The sequence below is a fragment of the Mycetomoellerius zeteki genome, unplaced genomic scaffold (assembly GCF_001594055.1).
Source record: "Mycetomoellerius zeteki isolate Tzet28-1 unplaced genomic scaffold, Tzet1.0 scaffold198, whole genome shotgun sequence".
In the NCBI taxonomy this organism is placed as follows: Eukaryota; Metazoa; Arthropoda; class Insecta; order Hymenoptera; family Formicidae; genus Mycetomoellerius; species Mycetomoellerius zeteki.
Window position 1 is genome coordinate 342,979 of NW_017256936.1, and position 19,751 is coordinate 362,729.

The 19,751-nt window shown below is 33.6% G+C and overlaps 3 protein-coding genes across 3 annotated transcripts in view; 1 reads left to right on the top strand and 2 right to left on the bottom strand.

The window, feature by feature from the left end:
- Positions 1 to 6,775, bottom strand: part of LOC108722178 (G-protein coupled receptor Mth2) — a 14,082-nt gene extending 7,307 nt beyond the window's left edge. Inside the window, exons 1-3 of the mRNA XM_018447157.1 lie at positions 5,861 to 6,775; positions 2,419 to 2,543; positions 1,099 to 1,732 (exon numbers count right to left, since the gene is read on the bottom strand). Of these exons, the coding sequence (XP_018302659.1) occupies positions 1,099 to 1,732; positions 2,419 to 2,543; positions 5,861 to 6,722 (1,621 nt within the window). The 5' untranslated portion in view covers positions 6,723 to 6,775. The remainder of the gene's footprint in view (positions 1 to 1,098; positions 1,733 to 2,418; positions 2,544 to 5,860) is intronic.
- Positions 6,776 to 10,923: 4,148 nt separating this feature from the next.
- Positions 10,924 to 13,238, top strand: aay (phosphoserine phosphatase). The gene is made up of 5 exons (XM_018447102.1): positions 10,924 to 11,063; positions 12,268 to 12,402; positions 12,491 to 12,636; positions 12,713 to 12,874; positions 13,150 to 13,238. Exons 1-5 carry the CDS (start codon positions 10,924 to 10,926, stop codon positions 13,236 to 13,238), a joined length of 672 nt encoding a protein of 223 aa, XP_018302604.1.
- A 207-nt stretch (positions 13,239 to 13,445) lies between these two features.
- On the bottom strand, positions 13,446 to 19,271 carry Ube4A (Ubiquitination factor E4A). The gene is made up of 14 exons (XM_018447164.1): positions 18,753 to 19,271; positions 17,500 to 17,895; positions 17,094 to 17,420; positions 16,449 to 16,642; positions 16,234 to 16,344; positions 15,932 to 16,129; positions 15,735 to 15,852; positions 15,492 to 15,668; positions 15,259 to 15,404; positions 15,015 to 15,164; positions 14,640 to 14,883; positions 14,405 to 14,567; positions 14,112 to 14,316; positions 13,446 to 14,010 (listed from the first exon to the last, which is right to left on the bottom strand). The coding sequence occupies exons 1-14, from the start codon at positions 19,269 to 19,271 to the stop codon at positions 13,866 to 13,868; spliced, it is 3,093 nt and encodes a 1,030-aa protein (XP_018302666.1). The 3' UTR covers positions 13,446 to 13,865.
- Positions 19,272 to 19,751: the final 480 nt, after the last annotated feature.

The window sequence follows — 19,751 nt, forward strand, 5'->3', positions numbered from 1 at the left end:
GATCGGTGTCGAAACGTTTGATTATTGTATATATATACGTTTATTAAAGATCTTATATTGTAGTTGGCTCGTTTGCCCTTGTTTTATTTATTGATTTATTCTAATTGAGCCATATTAACATTTAATTATTTCTAAACTAATTAGATGATTGGAATTGAACTAAACATTTTCACCATATTATATACATTTCAAATGTTTAAGTATTGAAAAGTTCTATATTAAATCAGTGGAATATATATTTTCTATGTTAGTTGAATGGAAGAAGCAGGCTACATTAAATACAAGGCAAATGTACAAGGCAAGCATAGAAGCAAAATAAAGAAAACAACTTTTAGTTTTATAATTAATTATTATATATAATCTAAAGAAATGAATAAATTAATTTTTTATATATATCACTGAAACAGAATGACTTTCTCATTCGTTAAGTAATAAACAATTTATGCATGTTATAATGAACTGTAAATGATATCACAAGAAATTTTTTAAATATTATTTTAAATATTTTTCGCAATAAGATTTATTACAGTTTTTAAGTTGGGGAATTTGGGGGGATTATTAATATTTTCAGATTTGATTGCGTTGAAAGTCCGACAACCATATCGGCACGCATTTATCATTTCTGAAATTAATTCATTTAAATGAATTTACAATAGTTCAACATCTTAACGTTCTGACCGTTATGGCGCTTCTTAATTTAAAATTATTATGTTTAACATTAGCGGTCTTTCAATCTTATTATTGTTTTTAAATATTAGTATCGATATTTACAAGAAAAGCAGAGATATTACGAGAGCATTTAGAAAGTTGTCATGTACTCGTGTGTTAAATATCTCATTAATTCGTAAGATTTCTAAAGTTCCACGTTCCATCCGGTCTGACGCGGTCTCTACAGAAGAATGTTATGCATAATACATACATAGATATGAATACATATATATATATAAACAATTCGTAAAGAAATTATATATTTGGAAACCGATAATAGTGATGTATCCTGCAGTTAGAAATTAATTCCACCGCGCAATCGCAAGTTAGTATTAATCTTCTTTATGCATAACACGAGTTAATAGAAGTCGCATCATTCTATAGATATACCGATTGCGATGCAGATGCCGTTTGGGATTTGTTCTTGCGGTGTCAGTTGTAACATCCCCAGTATGCTGTACGCCATCGCTAGGCAGCCGACGTATCCGCGCAATGTCCGACCATGCAGATTCCTCAGCTCGGGCAGCAACCAGTAGACAACATACGTGACGACCAAGAACGGGACGGATGCGAGCATCCCGAATGAATATATGATCCCGCCGTTGTCGTCTTCGATCACTTCATCGCAGAAGAACACCATATATTCTGGATACTCATAACTTTCCACTCGCGCCAGACAGTAATGATAATGATCGAGGAGACTCTCCTCCGGCTCTTCAGACAGAGGTAGTATTATGGTGCCATTGGATAGTAGGTACCATTCATCGTCCTTGTATACACGCGGATTCAAAGAATATCGTTCCATACCAGCACATGGATTCCATATTACAAAATCAAAATATTTTTCACTTGCAGTGACATTCGCCGATATAAGATCCATTTCGTAGATCAGTGGCAACTGTACTGCTTCCGTCCCGTTCATGGTGGCCTCCACGCAATTGTCTCCGTTGAGGAAAGTGCCGACACGACAGCATAGCGACACGCGGGGCTTCCCGGAGCTGTTACCATCGATACCGGTCGTTTTCTAGGAGTAAAGAGCCAGAGGAAACGAAGACAAATAATGTTAATTCACAATTGGACATGAGCAAAGAGGAACCAAATGCCATTTTGAGATTTTTTGTTATTGAAAGTATTATATAGCGAGTTATACATAATATTATACAATCAATTGGCAAAATTATTTTATTTTTAGATCCACACATGCTATTGTAGAATTTTTTTTATTACTATCTGAATATTACTCAGCTTTTTGATGTTAGTTTCTTTCTGCGTATTACATCCAATTACAGTTAATAGAGAAAATTGAGTCCAAGCCATTATGTAAATTAGTCAATCAGAGATGAACAAATTACTGCAATTCATTAGCAGATTAACATTTAAATAACTTGGCCTATAAATGTTCCACATATTTCATTGTATCTAAATTATTTACATTTAATCAAGTTAATTTTCAAGATACAAGTTCTTTTGAAAATCTTGATCAATTACGGCATACAAACAATTAGTAATCGTCTCTGATCATTATTTCACGAATACTCCAATACTATATTACTCGAAAATTTACTATCAGTTATCATAACGAAATCGGCATTAAATATCGTTACGGTAAGCAAAGTATTACAATACGCGTTAGCAAAGCGACGAAGTAATATCTCATCGACAAATTCCAAGTAAAACATAGTATGCAATCGAACTTGGAATTATCTCTACCTCCAGATAAACATGAGGAACGATAAAATTTTCCTTCCATTTTGATTCCTCTGGCTCTTCCTCTGTCTGATCGCTTTCGAAAGTAGCAGCCGCGATCAAGATCACGTGAAACACGATGAACAGGGCTGTTCTCAGATGCCGTTTCATTATGTACTAATTTAATGAGGCTGCTAAACAGCAACTCTGAATAATTATCGTCACCGCCTCTCAACGTTATCGCCGTGCGGAAGCTTACTCACGAAAGTGCCACAAGAAATGAAGCGGAAGAGAGAAAGAGAAAGATAAAAAACACGATGACTCTCTGAAGAAATATACTGTAAGTCTCTCTCTTTATTTTATTATCATAAAATGATAATAAAATATAGCCAATTATCTCTTATTACTCGTTAACCTTACTATGTCTCGCCGTGTTCAGTGCGTGAATTGTTGAACCAATCGAGTGAAAGTGATAAAGAAGGGTGCGAACTTTAATCAGTGTTTAAGATATCGTGTATCGATATAACAACATCCTTGATGAGATATAGTTATTTACAAAAAGCATTACTATTCACAGATATGTGTTACAAATATATAAATGATAAACAGTTACATAAATAAATATATTACAAATACAATTTGTAACATATTATTTTAAATATTATCCATATTACTAATATAATTATATTCTGTATACCAAGATAATAAAATCTTATTAGTTTAATTATTGCTTCTTTATAGTTATGGCTCTAAGCAAAAAGATTAATGAGATGTTAACTAAAATATACAGATATATATACTGATAACTAAAATATACAGATTTGCATTTAAATGTATATAGTTCTCATGAAATGTACACCAGCTAAACACATAAATATGTAAATGATTATCTCAAAGCATCTATATACAGCGACATATTTACCGGTTAAATACAATACTTGACAATGAAGTTATAATATATGTATGTGACAATTGAAGTTAATATGTACAGAGTACAATCACTCGATTATCCAATGCTTTGTTAAATAAGCAATTTGTTTATGTGAAAAATACTTTTACCTGTTATGTTGCAAAAATATTTTATTATCGTATATACTGCGAATACTATTCTGATAATCAATGAGTCAAGGGATCAATGATTCAAATGACTGAGAAAGGGGCGTACATTTAAATAAGTTAGTACCAATCGATTTGATAATAACGTATTGACTTATGCAATATAATTATTTATCAGGGAGATTGGAATAAACGCGAAGGTGGTAAAATGGTTATTGCACGATTTCTTTTTTTTCTTCTCAAGTAAATCGTCGAAACGATTGAAAAATCCATCCGGATTCAAATATAGCACTGTTATCACTAACGATTGCGTCGACTTTCAGTTATCTCGTTGGATTCGATAAAATTAGCACTAAGTTCCGTTTTGCCGCAACTTTTCCTGGCGACGGATGAAGCAGGAAGAGCGCACGAGAAATGTGTACACTCGCGCGAGCAACCGGACGATACTACCAGACAACGAGTCGACTACGTTAGAGAAGTAGCCTACCTGCTGCGAAGCCACGCATATAGGGCGATTCGAAAAAAAAGATTCATTGACAAACCGGTACATTCTACAGATGGTAGCTTGACCAATCCAGCAGCAACGTAAATTTAGACGCTTAGCTATTTAGATACATATGCTCCGCAATGGAGAGCCATTATATTTTCGAGAAGATTACGAAAACTGAGAATAGATTTACGGATGATTAGACGGGCGAGCAACAAAAATTTCAATTTGTACCAGGTGCTATTTTATATACAGCCGAAAGATTTATCTCAAGAAGCTATTAATCGATAGTACAGGCGTAGAAAGAATTTTACTTCCTGTCAGAGATTCTCACAGCTGATATTTTCTCGATTCTAAAGTACAAAAGAAAAATAAGTTATTGAAAATCCAAAGATGATATAATTATATACTTTACCGTTATTCATATATACTTTTATCCCACCCTGTAAGCAATGATGCTTGACCAATATAAAGATACACAACATATAACACGCAAAAAACCGGTTTGTACTCATCGTCCTTATCTCACATCGCATTCATTGGGAGGATCATTAACATTTGTTTTACGGGAAATCGAAGCTAGTGATGGCTAGACAAGCGCCGACAGGTCTTTAGTTCAGATCTAATCCCGACTTTCCTCATTGAAAGGACCTTTTCGATCATATTTTCCTCGCAATAATGTGGAAAGAATCGTGGATTAAATTGTATCAGGAAATGTAGTATATGATTCTTACATCATCACTAATCACAGAGATATCTGAATCGTGCATGCAGAAAAAAGCGCGCTGATTCATACGATTTGTGCTCCATATTAATGATGGAATACAATAACACTTTTATACGTAATAAAATATGTACATGTGTTTATATGTAATGTAATTGTAAAGTAAAGTAACTAATCCCTATAGATCTATCTTATGAAATTATAATCGTCGTTTTTATAAATCTATAAAAAATTTAATATAAAGTTTCCTTCTTTTGTTATTATTAAAAGTTTGTTAAAGAGGAAAAATCTTTTATATACCTAATTTTATAATTTTCATTTATATACTTTAGATATATGTATATATCATATTTATACTATATATATTTTTATTTATATATATATTTTTTTATTTATCTAATATTTCTTATTTTTAATTTTCTTCTTTGTCGTTTCTCGATTAATATATATGAGTTAATCAACCCATTGATGACTAAGTATACAACTTCGCAACCATAAATATAAGTTCGTGATGTATCTTTTTCGCATTGATAATGATAATTTTATTCATGATAACTATTTTTAAAAGTATGAATAAAAATCTAAATGTGAAAAATTAAAATAGTACAAGAGATTTAAAAATATCTCGTTTTTATAAGATCTCTTAAATATATTAAAAAACTAATATCGAATATTAATATCGGTTACTCTCGTTTAAAATGATCAGACATTTTTTAAAAGGAACTATATAAATTTACTCGTTAGTTGCTGGAATTAATAATGTTCTCTTGGAAATAATAATTAACTCCATATGCAGAATGTTAATAATTATTACATTATAGTAATTATTTCATTAACGCATAGTGTCATCTACTTTATTATTCGCATTCGTGTGGATCCTCTCGCGAGATAATATTCCCATGATTATCATTTCGAAGAAAAAACAAGGCAACGCGAAATTAAATGTAGATTTGTGATTTAAACATTGACATAACATTGACTTGGCACGAGACTTATCATTTTAATTATTTTTTCGCACATAGTAAGATGCGATCATCAGTCTTTCCTGCGTTACATACAAAGTGATAATGTCGCACAATAATTTTTCAACTCTACTAAAATCGTAACAAGTTTTTCATCACAATCACAGAAAAACATTTGCGGACGGCTCAACTTACGAAGTGTTGATTGTTAGAGGTATTACATAAAGAGGCGCTTACCTGTGCTGAAGCATAACGGGCGTATTGGAATCATGTAAATATAGTTGGCCAAGATCAGGAAGACATAGGCGATAATTAAGCAGATGACATAACACATGAGCGTCTTGCCGTAGAGGTTTCTTAACTCGGGAGTAATTGCATACACCAAGAAAGTGGCAATGAGGAACGGAATGGACACTATGATGCCCACATGATAATGAAAATCTACGTTCGCTTCGTTTTCCGGCGTCCAGCAAACCAAGATGCCAATTCGATTGACAGTCACTTTCCAATCAATGCAATAATTCCAGAACGGAAAGATCTTCCCATCAGTGTCGACAAAGCTGCCATTCGCCTGGAGAATAATCTTCTCGTCACCGTAATTATCGGGATTAAGAGCGTAGTACACGCGACCAGGAGGACAGGTATTATCCTGCACCAAGTGGAAGAGGTTCTTCAGATTTTCAATGTGTTGAATCTCTTCGGTCATTTGCTTCCTCGATAGACGCAAATGAGGTGTCTCGGTCATCAGCTCCGTATCGTTCTGGGGCATCTTCTGGCATATCTCGTAATTGTTCTTCTTTTCGCGAAGAACCTCATCATTTCGGCAGCATTTCCTGATGCAATTACGTAATCTGCAAATGCAACCATAAGTGACATTGCCGTCAGTCCAGCGCAGTTCGGCCGGATAGACGATGCCATTATAAAAAAAACTGCTGTTCTCCAAGCTGAGGATCACGCTGAACGATGGCGAACAACGCGGATCTTTCATCAGCGACAGTCCATCGGCAGCATTGCCGACGTCGCCGATATCGTCGGCTATCAACAGGCCACATGCAGCGAGGAGGACCGCCAAATAAAAACTTACGGAGCGGCCACCCATCGCGACAAGGGCGTTGAAGAGCGAAAACTATCGGCCACAACCCGTGCGATCATCTCGGTGGCTCCGCTTCGCGCCCGGCGCAATTGGCGCCCAGCATATCTGCGTCGGAGAATGCGCACCACGACGAAGCGTCGCGACGCTTCGCGCTCGTACACCCACGACGAGATTTCTTTGCTTAAAAAGAGCATTCTCGGATGAAAGGATCATGTCTATAGCTACTTATCTCACATTGTTAAGCGAAGAGCGCCGCTTATTACATTTAATATCTGAATTGATTGCGTCCATTATCTTCTATTTCCATAAATTTACGTTTTATACAGAACTAAACTTCTTTGACAAAAAGTAAAAAAGCAATTTATATATAAATAGTTAATTGAAAGAAAAATGTTATATAATACATATATACGTAACTATATACTTGAAATGTGTTTGGACTTTGGAGACTAAAATACCTGTATATATCCGGGCTTGTTCTATAATATATGAAACTGTCACCCGTTTGATCGGTCTGACTTTTAACCCCCCCTAATAGCGAATTATAGCTACCATGAATTTGAATTTATATCGTCAAATTTACGATAGTTTATAATTCTAAAGTTAACCCAGCAAATGCTAAATATTCTTGAAATATTCATAAAATATTCTTAAAACCCCAAAAAAATATTCCAAGAATACTCCAAAATATTTCGAATATTTACGGTATGTGCGCTCGGCATCGCCGCTCACACGTCTCACCGCACCGCCAAAGGACTCACGCGATGGCTGCTACGCACATTCGCGATTTCATTACATATGTAATAATAACATATGTAATAATAAATAGGACAAATACAAACCATAATAAACTTCGATGAATAAAAATATCGAAAGAGAGAAAGCGATGAAACCTATGGAAATCTACAGAAAATCTAATTAATTTTTATCGTAATCTGTCGCTTCTCTAAATTTCCTTTCTCTAAATCGAAAGGAAAAAGTTTTAAGAAAAAAGTATCCGAAAGCGCTAAGCAACGGCGCGCTTCCCCTCTTGCCTCTCCTGCCGCCGCATCCATCGTTTGTCAAATTGGGCCGGGCTATACCTCGAGCCGTTTCTATTCTTTCTATAGGCGCGCTCTCATTAGTACAATTTCAAACTTTAATATCTCGATTATTATTACAGATATCGCTAAACGGTAAAGGACTTTTATGTTTATTTCGATCCCATCTACCTTCCTGTGGGAGATTGGAAGAGTCGCGCTGGACATCCTGTATATGGTATAAATCGAATACTGTATTTACTCATGGAACACATTCGTTTCTTTATCTGCGGAAGAAATAAAGAGAAAATTATAATTATCCAATATAATATCAAATATCTATTTTACCTCTCGAATTACCCAAATGTAAAAATCTGGCCGTGGTCCGATTTATGCTGACAACGCTCATGAACATCATTTGTCTTCGTTTAACATTTGACAAACATCAAGGATGAAATGATTTTTAAGCATTGCGAGCGTGAATCGGACCGCAGCCCTGATAAAAACACCGCGGATTTTTCTTCCTCCAAACAATTCGGATGTACGCTACCATTATAATTCAATAGCGGTGCCATCTACACGCAAAATACCGAAACTTACTATTACTCTGTTATCATCAATCGATATATCGTTCAAGTAGATTTTAACATTGCCAACTGTTGATTTTTTATCAATCTAAAATGATTCCTGCAATGATCGATTATTATTATTAAGGAATGCTGGAGTCGCTTGTATTACCGATAAAACTAGCATTATTGACGTTTTTGATACTGATTTGTCGCTGGTGTATTTTGTGTTCAAAGCTGAAAAAAAATACAAAATTACAGATTTCTTTATTCATTTTACATTTAGCGTTGGTCGCCATACTGACATGAGATAAAAATGGATAAAGAAATCTAATTTTTTATTTTTTCAGCTTTGAACACAAAATACACCAGCGACAAATACATTAGCATGTATATTTTAGTAGAAAAGGAATTTTTATTTTGCGAAATCACTACGAAGAAATTCGACAGAAACAAAAATGTTAAAAACGCTAGTTTTATCGGTAATACAGGCGGCTCATTAACAAAACATCGAGATAATCGATAATGAACTAATATCAATGTTGATAATAATCAAGGTTGTGCGTATTACCTCAAAAAAGTTACCGTTATCGTTATCAATTTTAAAAAGTAACGCGTTATCGTTATCGTTATTTGAAAAGTAACGATTGATCGTTACTTCCCAGCTAATGCTAAATATTCACAGAAAGTTCGATTCATATTACCAATGTACAGAATGTTCCGGAACAGTAAAAGAATCGTTACAGAATGTGCAAATGTCGATAAAATGTTCAAAATATTGTGGGAATACTCTTTGTATATTTCACGAAAATCGCTAACGAGCGAGCAGTACACATCTCCGCCAACAGAGGGCCGCGGCGAAGAACATTTACTCGTAAACAAGAATCACTTGGGAGAAAATATAAGGAGCACAGCACTTCGTCTGTGAAGTGAGCTCCAAAATTGGGCTCCAAGGTGAAAATACATTAAATGTGTTTTCCAAACTAAAATTTTGTTTAAAAACTTATTCATGGACGATATGACCTGAAATTTTTGGAAAAATTAAAATTTTGCGGAATGTATATGGAACATTCTCGGAATATGTAACGATATACAAATGAAATTTTTAACCGACATTTAAATGTTTCTTTTACATTCCATAAATATTCGGAATATTTTGGAGTAATTTTGGAATATTTTTTTCGGGATTTTAGGAACATTTTATGAATATTTCAAGAATATTTAACATTTGCTGGGATAGTTCAAATGATGAAATTAATTAAATGACGTAAAGATTGAATAAGTTGCCTGTTCCATATCTGATGTCTAAATTACTGTCATATTCCTATAATTTTCTTTGTAAAAAAAATTATATAGTAATTAGCTGTCTTTTACAACAGTTACATAAAAAGTACATCTTCAAAGTGCAATTAAATCCCAATCTCCTAATAAGAATGCGAGACTCGATTGTATTATTTTCCAGATACACGAGACTTAAGCAATTATCTGAGCGTAATATCTTATCATAGAAAAACAAAGGTGAATCTGTCATAAATGAGGAGAATTGATCGCGCGAAAAACAAGTTTCAACGAACTCGACCCCCCGCCAACAATTACGCGTGATTACGAGATAGCTTATAAAACCGCATGGTCGATCGCGCGATAAATTTACCACACAGCTTCCACTTCCTTCTGCCAACAGTACTGCAGTAGCACACAGTTGGTTCGCCATTGCCGTACGTTGTGCCTGCCGTAGCCTGCCGATCTCGCCGGTGTCTCGACAAGGTAATTTTCTTTGCGATCGCATTCTTGCAGCTTGCATGGGTTGTGGAGATCCTTGAATAAAAATCTAGCCGATTCGTGTCAAATCAAATACCGCAGAGCTGCGTTCAGAAATTTCACATGCAGGTCTTATTTTTTTTATTCTTGTTTAACATATAAATAACAAAGCTAAAACAATAGGTGCATCCTTTTGTTTTAGATGAAGATTTTGAACGCGGCCCTGTAACTAACGATAGATAAATTTAAAGAAAAGGAAATCATTTCTACTTTAAAAACTGCCTTTATACGTGTTGACAGTTTTTAAAGTTTCTAATTATTTTCTCCTTTGCTATTTATCCATTTGTTTTATTTCATCAGATTTCTTTATGTCTTATTGCATTTCTCTGGACGTAAACGGAAGTCTACGTCAACTCAAGTGGTAAAACGTTCGTGTTCCATGCACACTTGTTTATGCTCGCGTGATCCTTCTCTTTTCTGCTTTTCTCTATATGACGCAAGTATGATAATCGGTCATTGCTATTTTATTGGGTCACAGCCGCCATGTCGCAATTGACGCACACACAATTGTCAATCGTCGGTAAACGAACGTCATAATACGACGTATGACATCACGTGAGAACTCGAGTCTTTATGTGCGTACAAATATTATTCCGGATGTGTATACAAGACGAAACGGTCCTGGCGGAAATTTTGTATCGTTCATTATGAAAAGTATAATCTTGACTTCCCGTTTCCTTCTTCCAACTTACAAGTCGATTGTTTTAAAAGTACAAAAACAAAACACAAAACTTATATTTTCTTGTACATAATTACTCATAATTCCTGTTTCTTTGTTTATTAATTTCATTATGTATCTTCTAGATGACGAGTCCGGATCAAATAAGAGACATATGGAGAACTGCGGATGCTATAACATTCGATGTAGATTCCACTGTTATAACCGAGGAAGCTATCGACGAGCTTGCCAATTTCTGTGGGAAAGGACAGCAAATCACTGAATTGTATACACTTCTTATTTCGATTAGTTTTTTTTCCAGTGACGGATTAACGCATAGGCAAACAAGGCACTTATCTAAGACGACAAATTTTTGAGGACAGAAAATATTTACACGATAGAGATAAAATTTTAATTTGTTAATCTAACGTTTTTGCACGAGTTACACCGAACATATTTTATTAGAAACGATATTTTAAATATACAATTAAAAATATATTGTATTTATATTATTTATTAAGGATTATTAAATGTTTTCACCAACTAATGCGGGAGTGTAAACCTTTTTTTTATCCATTTTCTCTTTTATTAAATTTATAAATTAATAAAGTCACCTGGAGGTAGTTAGATGTTGGTGCCTAGGGGAGGCAAAATGCTTAATCCGTCACTGTTTTTTTCCTAAAATGACTTCACCTTCATTTTATTATGATTTTGTATTCTACCTGGGATCTTGCTTGCAATCCCGAGAAAAAATATGAAGATTTTATTATATATGTGTGGATCAAATTAAATCAAATAAGATCAAATAAGATCAAATTGTATCTGAGATTTAGTTTTTAGATATAATCAGATCTTCAAAAATCTAGCTTTGCCTCACATGATTGGCGTTATATCCATTAAAATCTAAATAGATGATCTGTGATATAAATAAAATGCTATATTGAATATAAAGAAAGCATATTGTAGATCTACGAAAATATATTGATATATATGAATATTTAACTTTATCAATGAAATTAAATGTAATAAATATTAGATCTACAGAGATATAATATCAAAGAAGATATGTATATATATATATGTACAAGTGTAATCTGATAAAAATTGGCGTACATATCTACAGAGATCTACAGAGACATAATAATATCAAAATAGATCTACAATCTTGGCCAAAGGTATAAGGCAGTAAGGCACAATTGTAATTTTGTTGCATTTTACGAAAAGTTAAGTATCTTAATGAAAAAAATCTCAGAGGTTTTTAACTACGCATTTTAAAGCTTAAAAATATATTATATCTAATGAGATAAATGTTTATATATTAGGATATAAATAAATCAAAGTATATCTACATCGATCTACTTTGATCAGGTCAAAATGAAGATCTCTTAAGACCTCTTTTTAGATCTAATGAGATCTACATATATATAGTGAAATCTTTGATGCCAGATTTCACATCTTTCATCGATGCAAAACTATCGAAAATTTTTCAGAACAAAGCAGGCTATGCAAGGTGATATGACATTTCAACAATCCTTATCTATAAGACTGGGGATCATAAATCCAAGTTTGACACAAGTTAAGGAGTTCTTAAATACACATCAACCAAGACTTACCACTGGTATCAAGTAAGATATTCATTTTTCAAGATATAAAAATGAACGAACGAAGATTCTTGTATTATATTTTTAACAATTCTTAAAATATATCTTTCAGAGAGTTAGTGTCTACTTTACAAGCTCGTGGAAAGCAAGTATTTCTTGTCTCTGGTGGTTTCCGCTGTCTTATCACACCAATTGCTGCTAAACTTAACATTCCACCTGAAAATATTTATGCTAATAGATTAAAATTTTATTTCACAGGTATGCATTAGCATATTTATAGCTCTTTTAAATGTACAATATATCCATAATATCCATACATACAAATATGTCATAGGAGAATATGCTGGCTTTGATGAGACTCAACCAACTGCTAGAAGTGGTGGTAAAGGAGAAGTGATACGGCGTCTTAAGGAAGAAAAAGGATTCAAAATTGTTATACATGTCGGTGATGGCTCAACAGATTTAGAAGCGTCACCGCCAGCGGATGCATTTATAGGTTTGTATAATATTCATTTGAAAAAAAACTGTCTCGTTAGGCGCGTTCAAGTTGTCAAAGCGGCTAGCCTGCTCGCCGAGCAAATGAGCATAATTGGTTGTTTTTTATAGATCCAACCAGTCATATTCAATTGTTCAATAAGCATGCCTAGCCGCTTTGTCTTGAATTCGCCCAATATCTCGCAACACTCTATTTCATGCTAAAATAATGATAGAAGTTGTACTGCAGATCATGAACTATGCTTGATTATCATTACAGATTTATTTTTGTTCCAGGATTTGGAGGAAATGTAATTAGGAAAAATGTAAAATCACGCGCGCAATGGTTTATTACAAATTTTGATGATCTTGCAAAATGTTTATAGATGTAAAATATTTTTATAAAAATGACATAAGGATTCTTTTGATATTAGTCAAAATAAAAATTACATCATTCACACAAAATAAAGACGATTATAATCGATCAAACAAGAATTAAATTATAGGAATTAATACACAGTTTCAATAATTGTAGGCAATGTTCATAAATGTTCATAAATAACACATTTTATTCTACACAGTACATGAAATATACAATTACCTTTTTTTTAATGCAGTGATTCCTAAAATCATCTGTGCCATCTATGTATGTAACATTTTATATCAACCAATTATTATTGATATAACTGTCGTAACTCTAAACTTGTTTATAACCCTGTACATAATTACATTGCAAATGTATAGAAAATTGCTTTTTTTACTTGCCTATTTTTATTGTGAACAAATCGAATGTCGGCGAGTGGTAAAATCCCGATGAAACAATATGATAAAACATGATAATATATGAAATATGTATTTTTCGTTTCACGGATTCGAAATGCTGATTGCCATGAATCTGAACTTTTTTAGCAACTGTAAGGTTATCATTGATGTGTATTTTTTATGACTTACAATTTGCCTCAGAAACTGTGTAAATTTCAACATTGTTCCATCATAATGCAATTGATGATAAATTATGTACTAGTTTTTGATGCTTTCTCCAATTTTTTCTGTGAAATCCACTTTTGTATCTTCTGTTGAAGTTCAACATTCGATTTCACCATGTCCATTGTAAGTGGAGATCGATTAAAAGGATCAGTTTGATCACTTAGCAAATGCCTGAAAAATATATTTAATAAAATATACATAAATTTTGTATTGTGACATATATATGAATTAAAAAATGTTTGTATATAATATATTCGTATACACTAATATACCTTGCTATAGTTTGACGATCGATAGTTATTTTCGACGAAGGCAAAATAACAGGATCTGTCATAACAGTTGACATAATTGGATCTAAGAATTCGTCAGGAACACCTATCAAAATCTCATCTTCCTCTCGCTTTTGATCTGCAGCTTCTTCCACGCTTCTTGCAAATTGATCCAGATCTCCCAAGATTCCCACGCCACCAATACGAACTGTGATATGCACACGATTTTTTAAAATTCTTTTGGTCTAAATAAGGTGCTTCTTAGAAAAAAAATTACCGTGAACAGAAAAACTTACCGAGAACATTATCTGCTAGTTTAAATAGTTCTGGACTATAAGAACGTCCATCTTGAGATACGGCAAGTGTAAAGCTTTCACTTTTACTCAGATTAATGTAAATTTCACATATATTTAACACCAAATTTGCAGGGTTGAATGCATATTCTTTTTGATCGTTCACCTAAATTTTATAGATATACGAGATTATAATAACATTATTTTTATTGTAACATTTACAAATTCTAAAAATTACCTTAAGATTTTTTTTATTTGGTCCTACTAATTGCAGTAATAAATAATTGAGCATAGAAGCAATACGGTCCACCATCGTTGGATGGCAAAAAATTGATTTTATTTCGGTAGTCAACATTTTTATCGTTTGTATAGTTTTCCTACCCAGAATATTATCAAAGCGAGCAATCATACCAATATGCTGAAGATACGATGCCTGTTGTTCGCGTTCATTTGGTGGCAATTTATTCCATTCTCCGCTTTCCCTTATTTTCGAAAACAAAAAGTAATATTTAATGCAAATGTATTACAAAGTATTCAATTTAAGAAATTGATGCACATACACAATAGAAAATAATAATCTTATGCAACGTGTGAGATGCATTTTTAAAAATACCTAGCTTGAAGCATTTGTTTCAATTGTGCCATATTTGATAAGGCTTCGTCCAGGAGAAATACAGCATCATTCATTAATAGATTAATAAAACGTAGAAACAGAGGTGGTTGGACAGCTTCCATGTTGCTCTCAGCTTCTTGAGCTAAAGTACTGATACATTATATTATATGAAAGGCTTTATTTATTAGATATCAAATTTTAAATATCAAACAAAGACAATGATTAAATATATAATTTTCCTTACATAAAATTATTACGATGCTCGGCAAGTTTCCATAAATAGTCCATAACAATGTACATTGGACGACGATAGTTGAATTTTTGTTCAAACTGTACACTTTGCCCAGTCATCTCAATACTTACAAATACATGCAGTAAGTTGGCAATTATCTGTTTGTAATTAAAACAGCACGCCAGAGATAATCAGCTATATACATGAATTTCTTGATAATGAATTCAAAACAGAACTTTATTCACCTGCTGTCTGTGCGAATGAGTGAGAAATAGTTGTTCCCTATGGAATGTTCCTAAGTTTGGTGTCGCAGGAGCAACGTTCTCGTCTACAGTCGGCAAAAGCGCCTCCAGACTTTCGGCTAAACGGGCGCGCAAATGCGGATTATAAAGACGATGCTGAGACTCCATCAAAACTATAATCTAAAGGAAACAATATATAACTTTAACAATCGCAATGAGAATACATTTCATTCTATCTTAACTTACTTCCGTCAAGATCGGATTCAGAAAACTTGCACCCTGTTCCTCGAACGTGTTTGGACTTAAACGACGTAAAAAATACAAGAATCCAATGGTATTCTCTACTATGAATTCAGGAATGCATCTATAGACATAGACTTATTAACTTTCATATTAATTTCATTCATAATTATTATGATTTGATATATGTATATACGACATACCTTAATGTAATTGGAACAGTTTCTGATAACGGGAATGTAACAGGTGTATAATGTGTTGGTACAAAATTTTGTTTATTCCCTTCTTCAGTTATAACGTATAAATTGACTTGTATTAACCAAAACGCCGTCATTGCGTGAAATTTCGACAAATGACACAACATTTCCGGCACTAATAGACTCGCTTTAAGAGATAGATACCTAGAAAAAATATATTATATATATATATACAATACATATGTATATTGAACTATAAAAATATGAAGAGAATTAAAAATGTGCATGCATTAACATGCTTTATATACTTTATCATCTCAGCTTCCATTCGTTGTGATATGAGCTCTAGCACCTCTGAACTGCCACCAGTTCGAGCATCGTTGTAAGCTCTTTGAATTCTAGCTAAATCTTGATTTGCTCTAGAATAAAAGTAGAATAAAAGTAGAATAAAAAACAATATTTAAACAATGAGAGAGAACAGATCCTATATAGTTAAAAATTATAGAATCAATAATTTGCTTACTTTAAAAATTTGTCCAGAATAACTCTGTAACCAAGATCTAATGCACGATGTGTAAGGAAAAAGCATTCTGTTATAAATCCGAAAGAATCTGACATTGGTCGACTTTCATCCTCTGGAGTTGGTATTAAACATGTTTCTGAACTCAATCCTTTCATATGTATACCACGTTGCAGACTCTCAGTTTCATCACTTGCCTAAAAATATGACCAGAAGGTAACTGTATGTGAGAACTGTGAGAGCGATTGATTTATGATTAGTGAATCCCAGATTCTATACCAGCCTGTGTATCAGTTTATAAGTTTTATTGGAGAATCAAAGTTTGTGTAAAAGGAATACATAAGGTAAATTGCTAAAATAAATACTTATTAAAACTTATTTGTTTATTGCATATGTTGATAAGTATGTATGCATCAGTTTTATTATTTACAAAGTATTTAGACTCAGACGCATTTAAACTAACATCTGAGACACTAAGGCTACTTCTTTTTAAAAGTTACAATCGACACAAACATCATTCTATCCTTTTTGACATTTCAATAAATAACAAAGATAAAACAATACTTGTGCCGATTGTCTCTTAAAAGAAAGACAGTTTAATTAAATACAAGTATTGTGTCATGTATTTTAAAATCTTAAAAAACCAACCTCTGTACTACAATATGTAGGATCTATCTTCGGTACTTTGGCATCATTCAATTTAGCACAAAATGGTTGACAAAGTCGTAACAGTACATTGCCCACATTCAGCATAAAACCATCTGACACGCACAATACTCCTAGTAATCCCATCTCCATTTGAGAGTTCCAAAGTTTTCCTCTATTTGCATTTGCATGGAGGCAATTACCCAACCATCGCAAAGTCAAGTGACGAACGTTCGTCGAACATCTCAACAAGGAATGGAAAACTTTGTATAGAGCTTCGCTTAAACTATCCATCGTTGTCCATACTGTACCCTCCATGACCGTATTTGACTGTAATATTTGGATAATGTATAAAGCAAAAATCACATAGCTTAAAAAACTATTTGATTAATAAGAAAAATTGTCATACTTGCTGTAAAGGTTTATCGAAGAGATCGTACGGATCTTTAGGTGTTTTTGGTAAACAGCTTATGCTAAAGAGTGCACCCAATAATGTGTCCGAATATGCACAACCCTGATTATTTTTTGGTGTGCTATGACAAATTATCAATTTTGCCAATGGATCAATGGTGGAAAATGCATTCAATAGATCAAACCACTGTTGGCGAAAAGTAAACAGATTGCTCTGAGCTGCTTCCTTATGAATAATATCAAGGACAGGAGAAAATGATTTTGTAATTATGTCTTCTATATCGCTTTCTCTATTTGCGGTTATCAATTCTTCTACTATGCCATTAACAAATAATAATAATTCTGACTTGGACGTAACATCATCCATAAATAAAGCAACAAATTGGCTGTGAACCTACAATAATTAAAATATGAGAATTAATGACAATTATGCTGTCAATGTACACTTTACTGATTCAACAGTAAATTGGCGTTCTTAGGCCTATTTCTATTAATATAGATTAACTTTAATCTATGTTTAATTTACTTTTTATCTCCTTCTAGTTTTAAGAATTAGAAAAAGATATAGAGTACATTAAACCAAGTGTGATTGAAGTTCATTTACAATAATAGAAATAAACATTAAATTATATTATAAAATTATTGTAATGTCAATTTTTAGAGGATAAGAATATATGCCAATATAGTGACACTGAAACAATGTTATATTCTGAAGCAAGGAATGTAATGAATTATAATTAACTTTTCAGCAAGAGACAGCATACACAGTGATCATTTCATTTTTGTAAATGGAAAACAAGGATGTAACGATTCATTGTGTTACACTGTCATCTGTCTCTTGCTTAAAAAACCTAATAAATCTTACTTAACTGAGATTTTACAATGAGTCGATAGTCGGTAATCAAAAAATCTTAACTAGTCTTAGCCTTAAATGTACAAATTGGCTATTGGCCAACTTTACCGATTAAGGGCCATGGCACACAAAAAAACTTACGCAGTAAAATGTAAACAGTAAGCGAATTGACCAATCACAATAGAGTCCATAAGGCCGTAACATAAGCAGTAGCGAATTCAACATGTTGATTTCCTTACTGCTTACGTCTTACTGCCTTAAGTTTTTTGTGTGCCAGGGCCCTAAGACTTAGAACCGTTTAGGACTTTCACTCATTGTAGAAAAAGCTTTAATATTTAAACGTAAGGTTTCAAAAATAGACTCCCTCATCCTCTAAAGGTTACAGAAAAGTCTAATACCTCCTGATACTGAAACAAATCTGGTTCCTGTAAAGCTGTGTTGACATTTTGCAGTACAATTTGACAAGCTTTTCCTACAATTTCTTCGAGATCGCCGTTTACTTGATAATGCTTCAAACGATAGTAGCATTCATACAGGTAGGTTATAACCTGTGTTTCAATAACATGACCATCTACATCCTGCGTTTTAGGTTTAGGATTTGGCAACATCAGACGCTCGAAGACGGCATGTTCTATTGAGTCAGCGTCAACGTACACCAGAGAGCTTTGCGCACAACTGTTGTTATCTTGACGTAATGTTAAACCGAACACATGTGCCACAAGCTGATCGACTTTATCATCAAAATTCGTAGGTTTCGTCGCGTTCTCAGATTTGTCCTTAATCGCGTCCGACGATCGTTCCACATAATTTGCATCGTTGGCTTCATTGCCGATCGCATGCTGCGAAGAGAATGATACAGCATCATTATCTGTAGAGAACAATCCGGCGAATGGGTTGGCTCGTATATTGTCGCACATGTTGCAGTGTTCTTTTACAACGAGGTCTCTGTGATAGACATAATTAAACTGCGAACGAATCAACGTGAATCAACATTCCTCGTCATTCTGTCATTTGGTTTCAATGTGCCAAAACGTCCACTTCGTCACACAACCAACACGAACCTCAATAATACTCACATTACTCACTAGTAGTCACTAGTACTGCTTCATCATCGTTCAATTGTGCTCAATACGAGATATTCGAGTGTAGATTGTAGGAAATTGCAGAAATGCAAACTGCGGAATCATAGCATTGGCTGCGTTCAGCAGAACGTTTGTTTTGCAACTGTTGGAAGTTTCCTTCGCGCTGATTGGATCATACTTTTAGATCTAGAAGAATGGTCCTATCTCAGCAGACAATCATAAAACGGTTGCAAAACTGTTGAGTCTGCTGAACGCAGCTATTGGCTGCATTGGCTGCATAATAGCTGCGTTCAGCAGACTCAACAGTTTTGCAAC

Excerpts from the sequence above, each read along its gene's own strand:
- aay (XM_018447102.1), top strand. The coding sequence starts at position 10,924 with ATGACGAGTCCGGATCAAATAAGAGACATATGGAGAACTGCGGATGCT. Across the intron at positions 12,403-12,490 it reads AGACTTACCACTGGTATCAA|AGAGTTAGTGTCTACTTTAC; the intron begins GTAAGATATTCA and ends TATATCTTTCAG. Across the intron at positions 12,637-12,712 it reads ATTAAAATTTTATTTCACAG|GAGAATATGCTGGCTTTGAT; the intron begins GTATGCATTAGC and ends AATATGTCATAG.
- Ube4A (XM_018447164.1), bottom strand. The coding sequence starts at position 19,271 with ATGTGCGACAATATACGAGCCAACCCATTCGCCGGATTGTTCTCTACA. Across the intron at positions 14,317-14,404 it reads ACTAGCAGATAATGTTCTCG|TTCGTATTGGTGGCGTGGGA; the intron begins GTAAGTTTTTCT and ends TGCATATCACAG. Across the intron at positions 14,011-14,111 it reads GATCGTCAAACTATAGCAAG|GCATTTGCTAAGTGATCAAA; the intron begins GTATATTAGTGT and ends TATATTTTTCAG.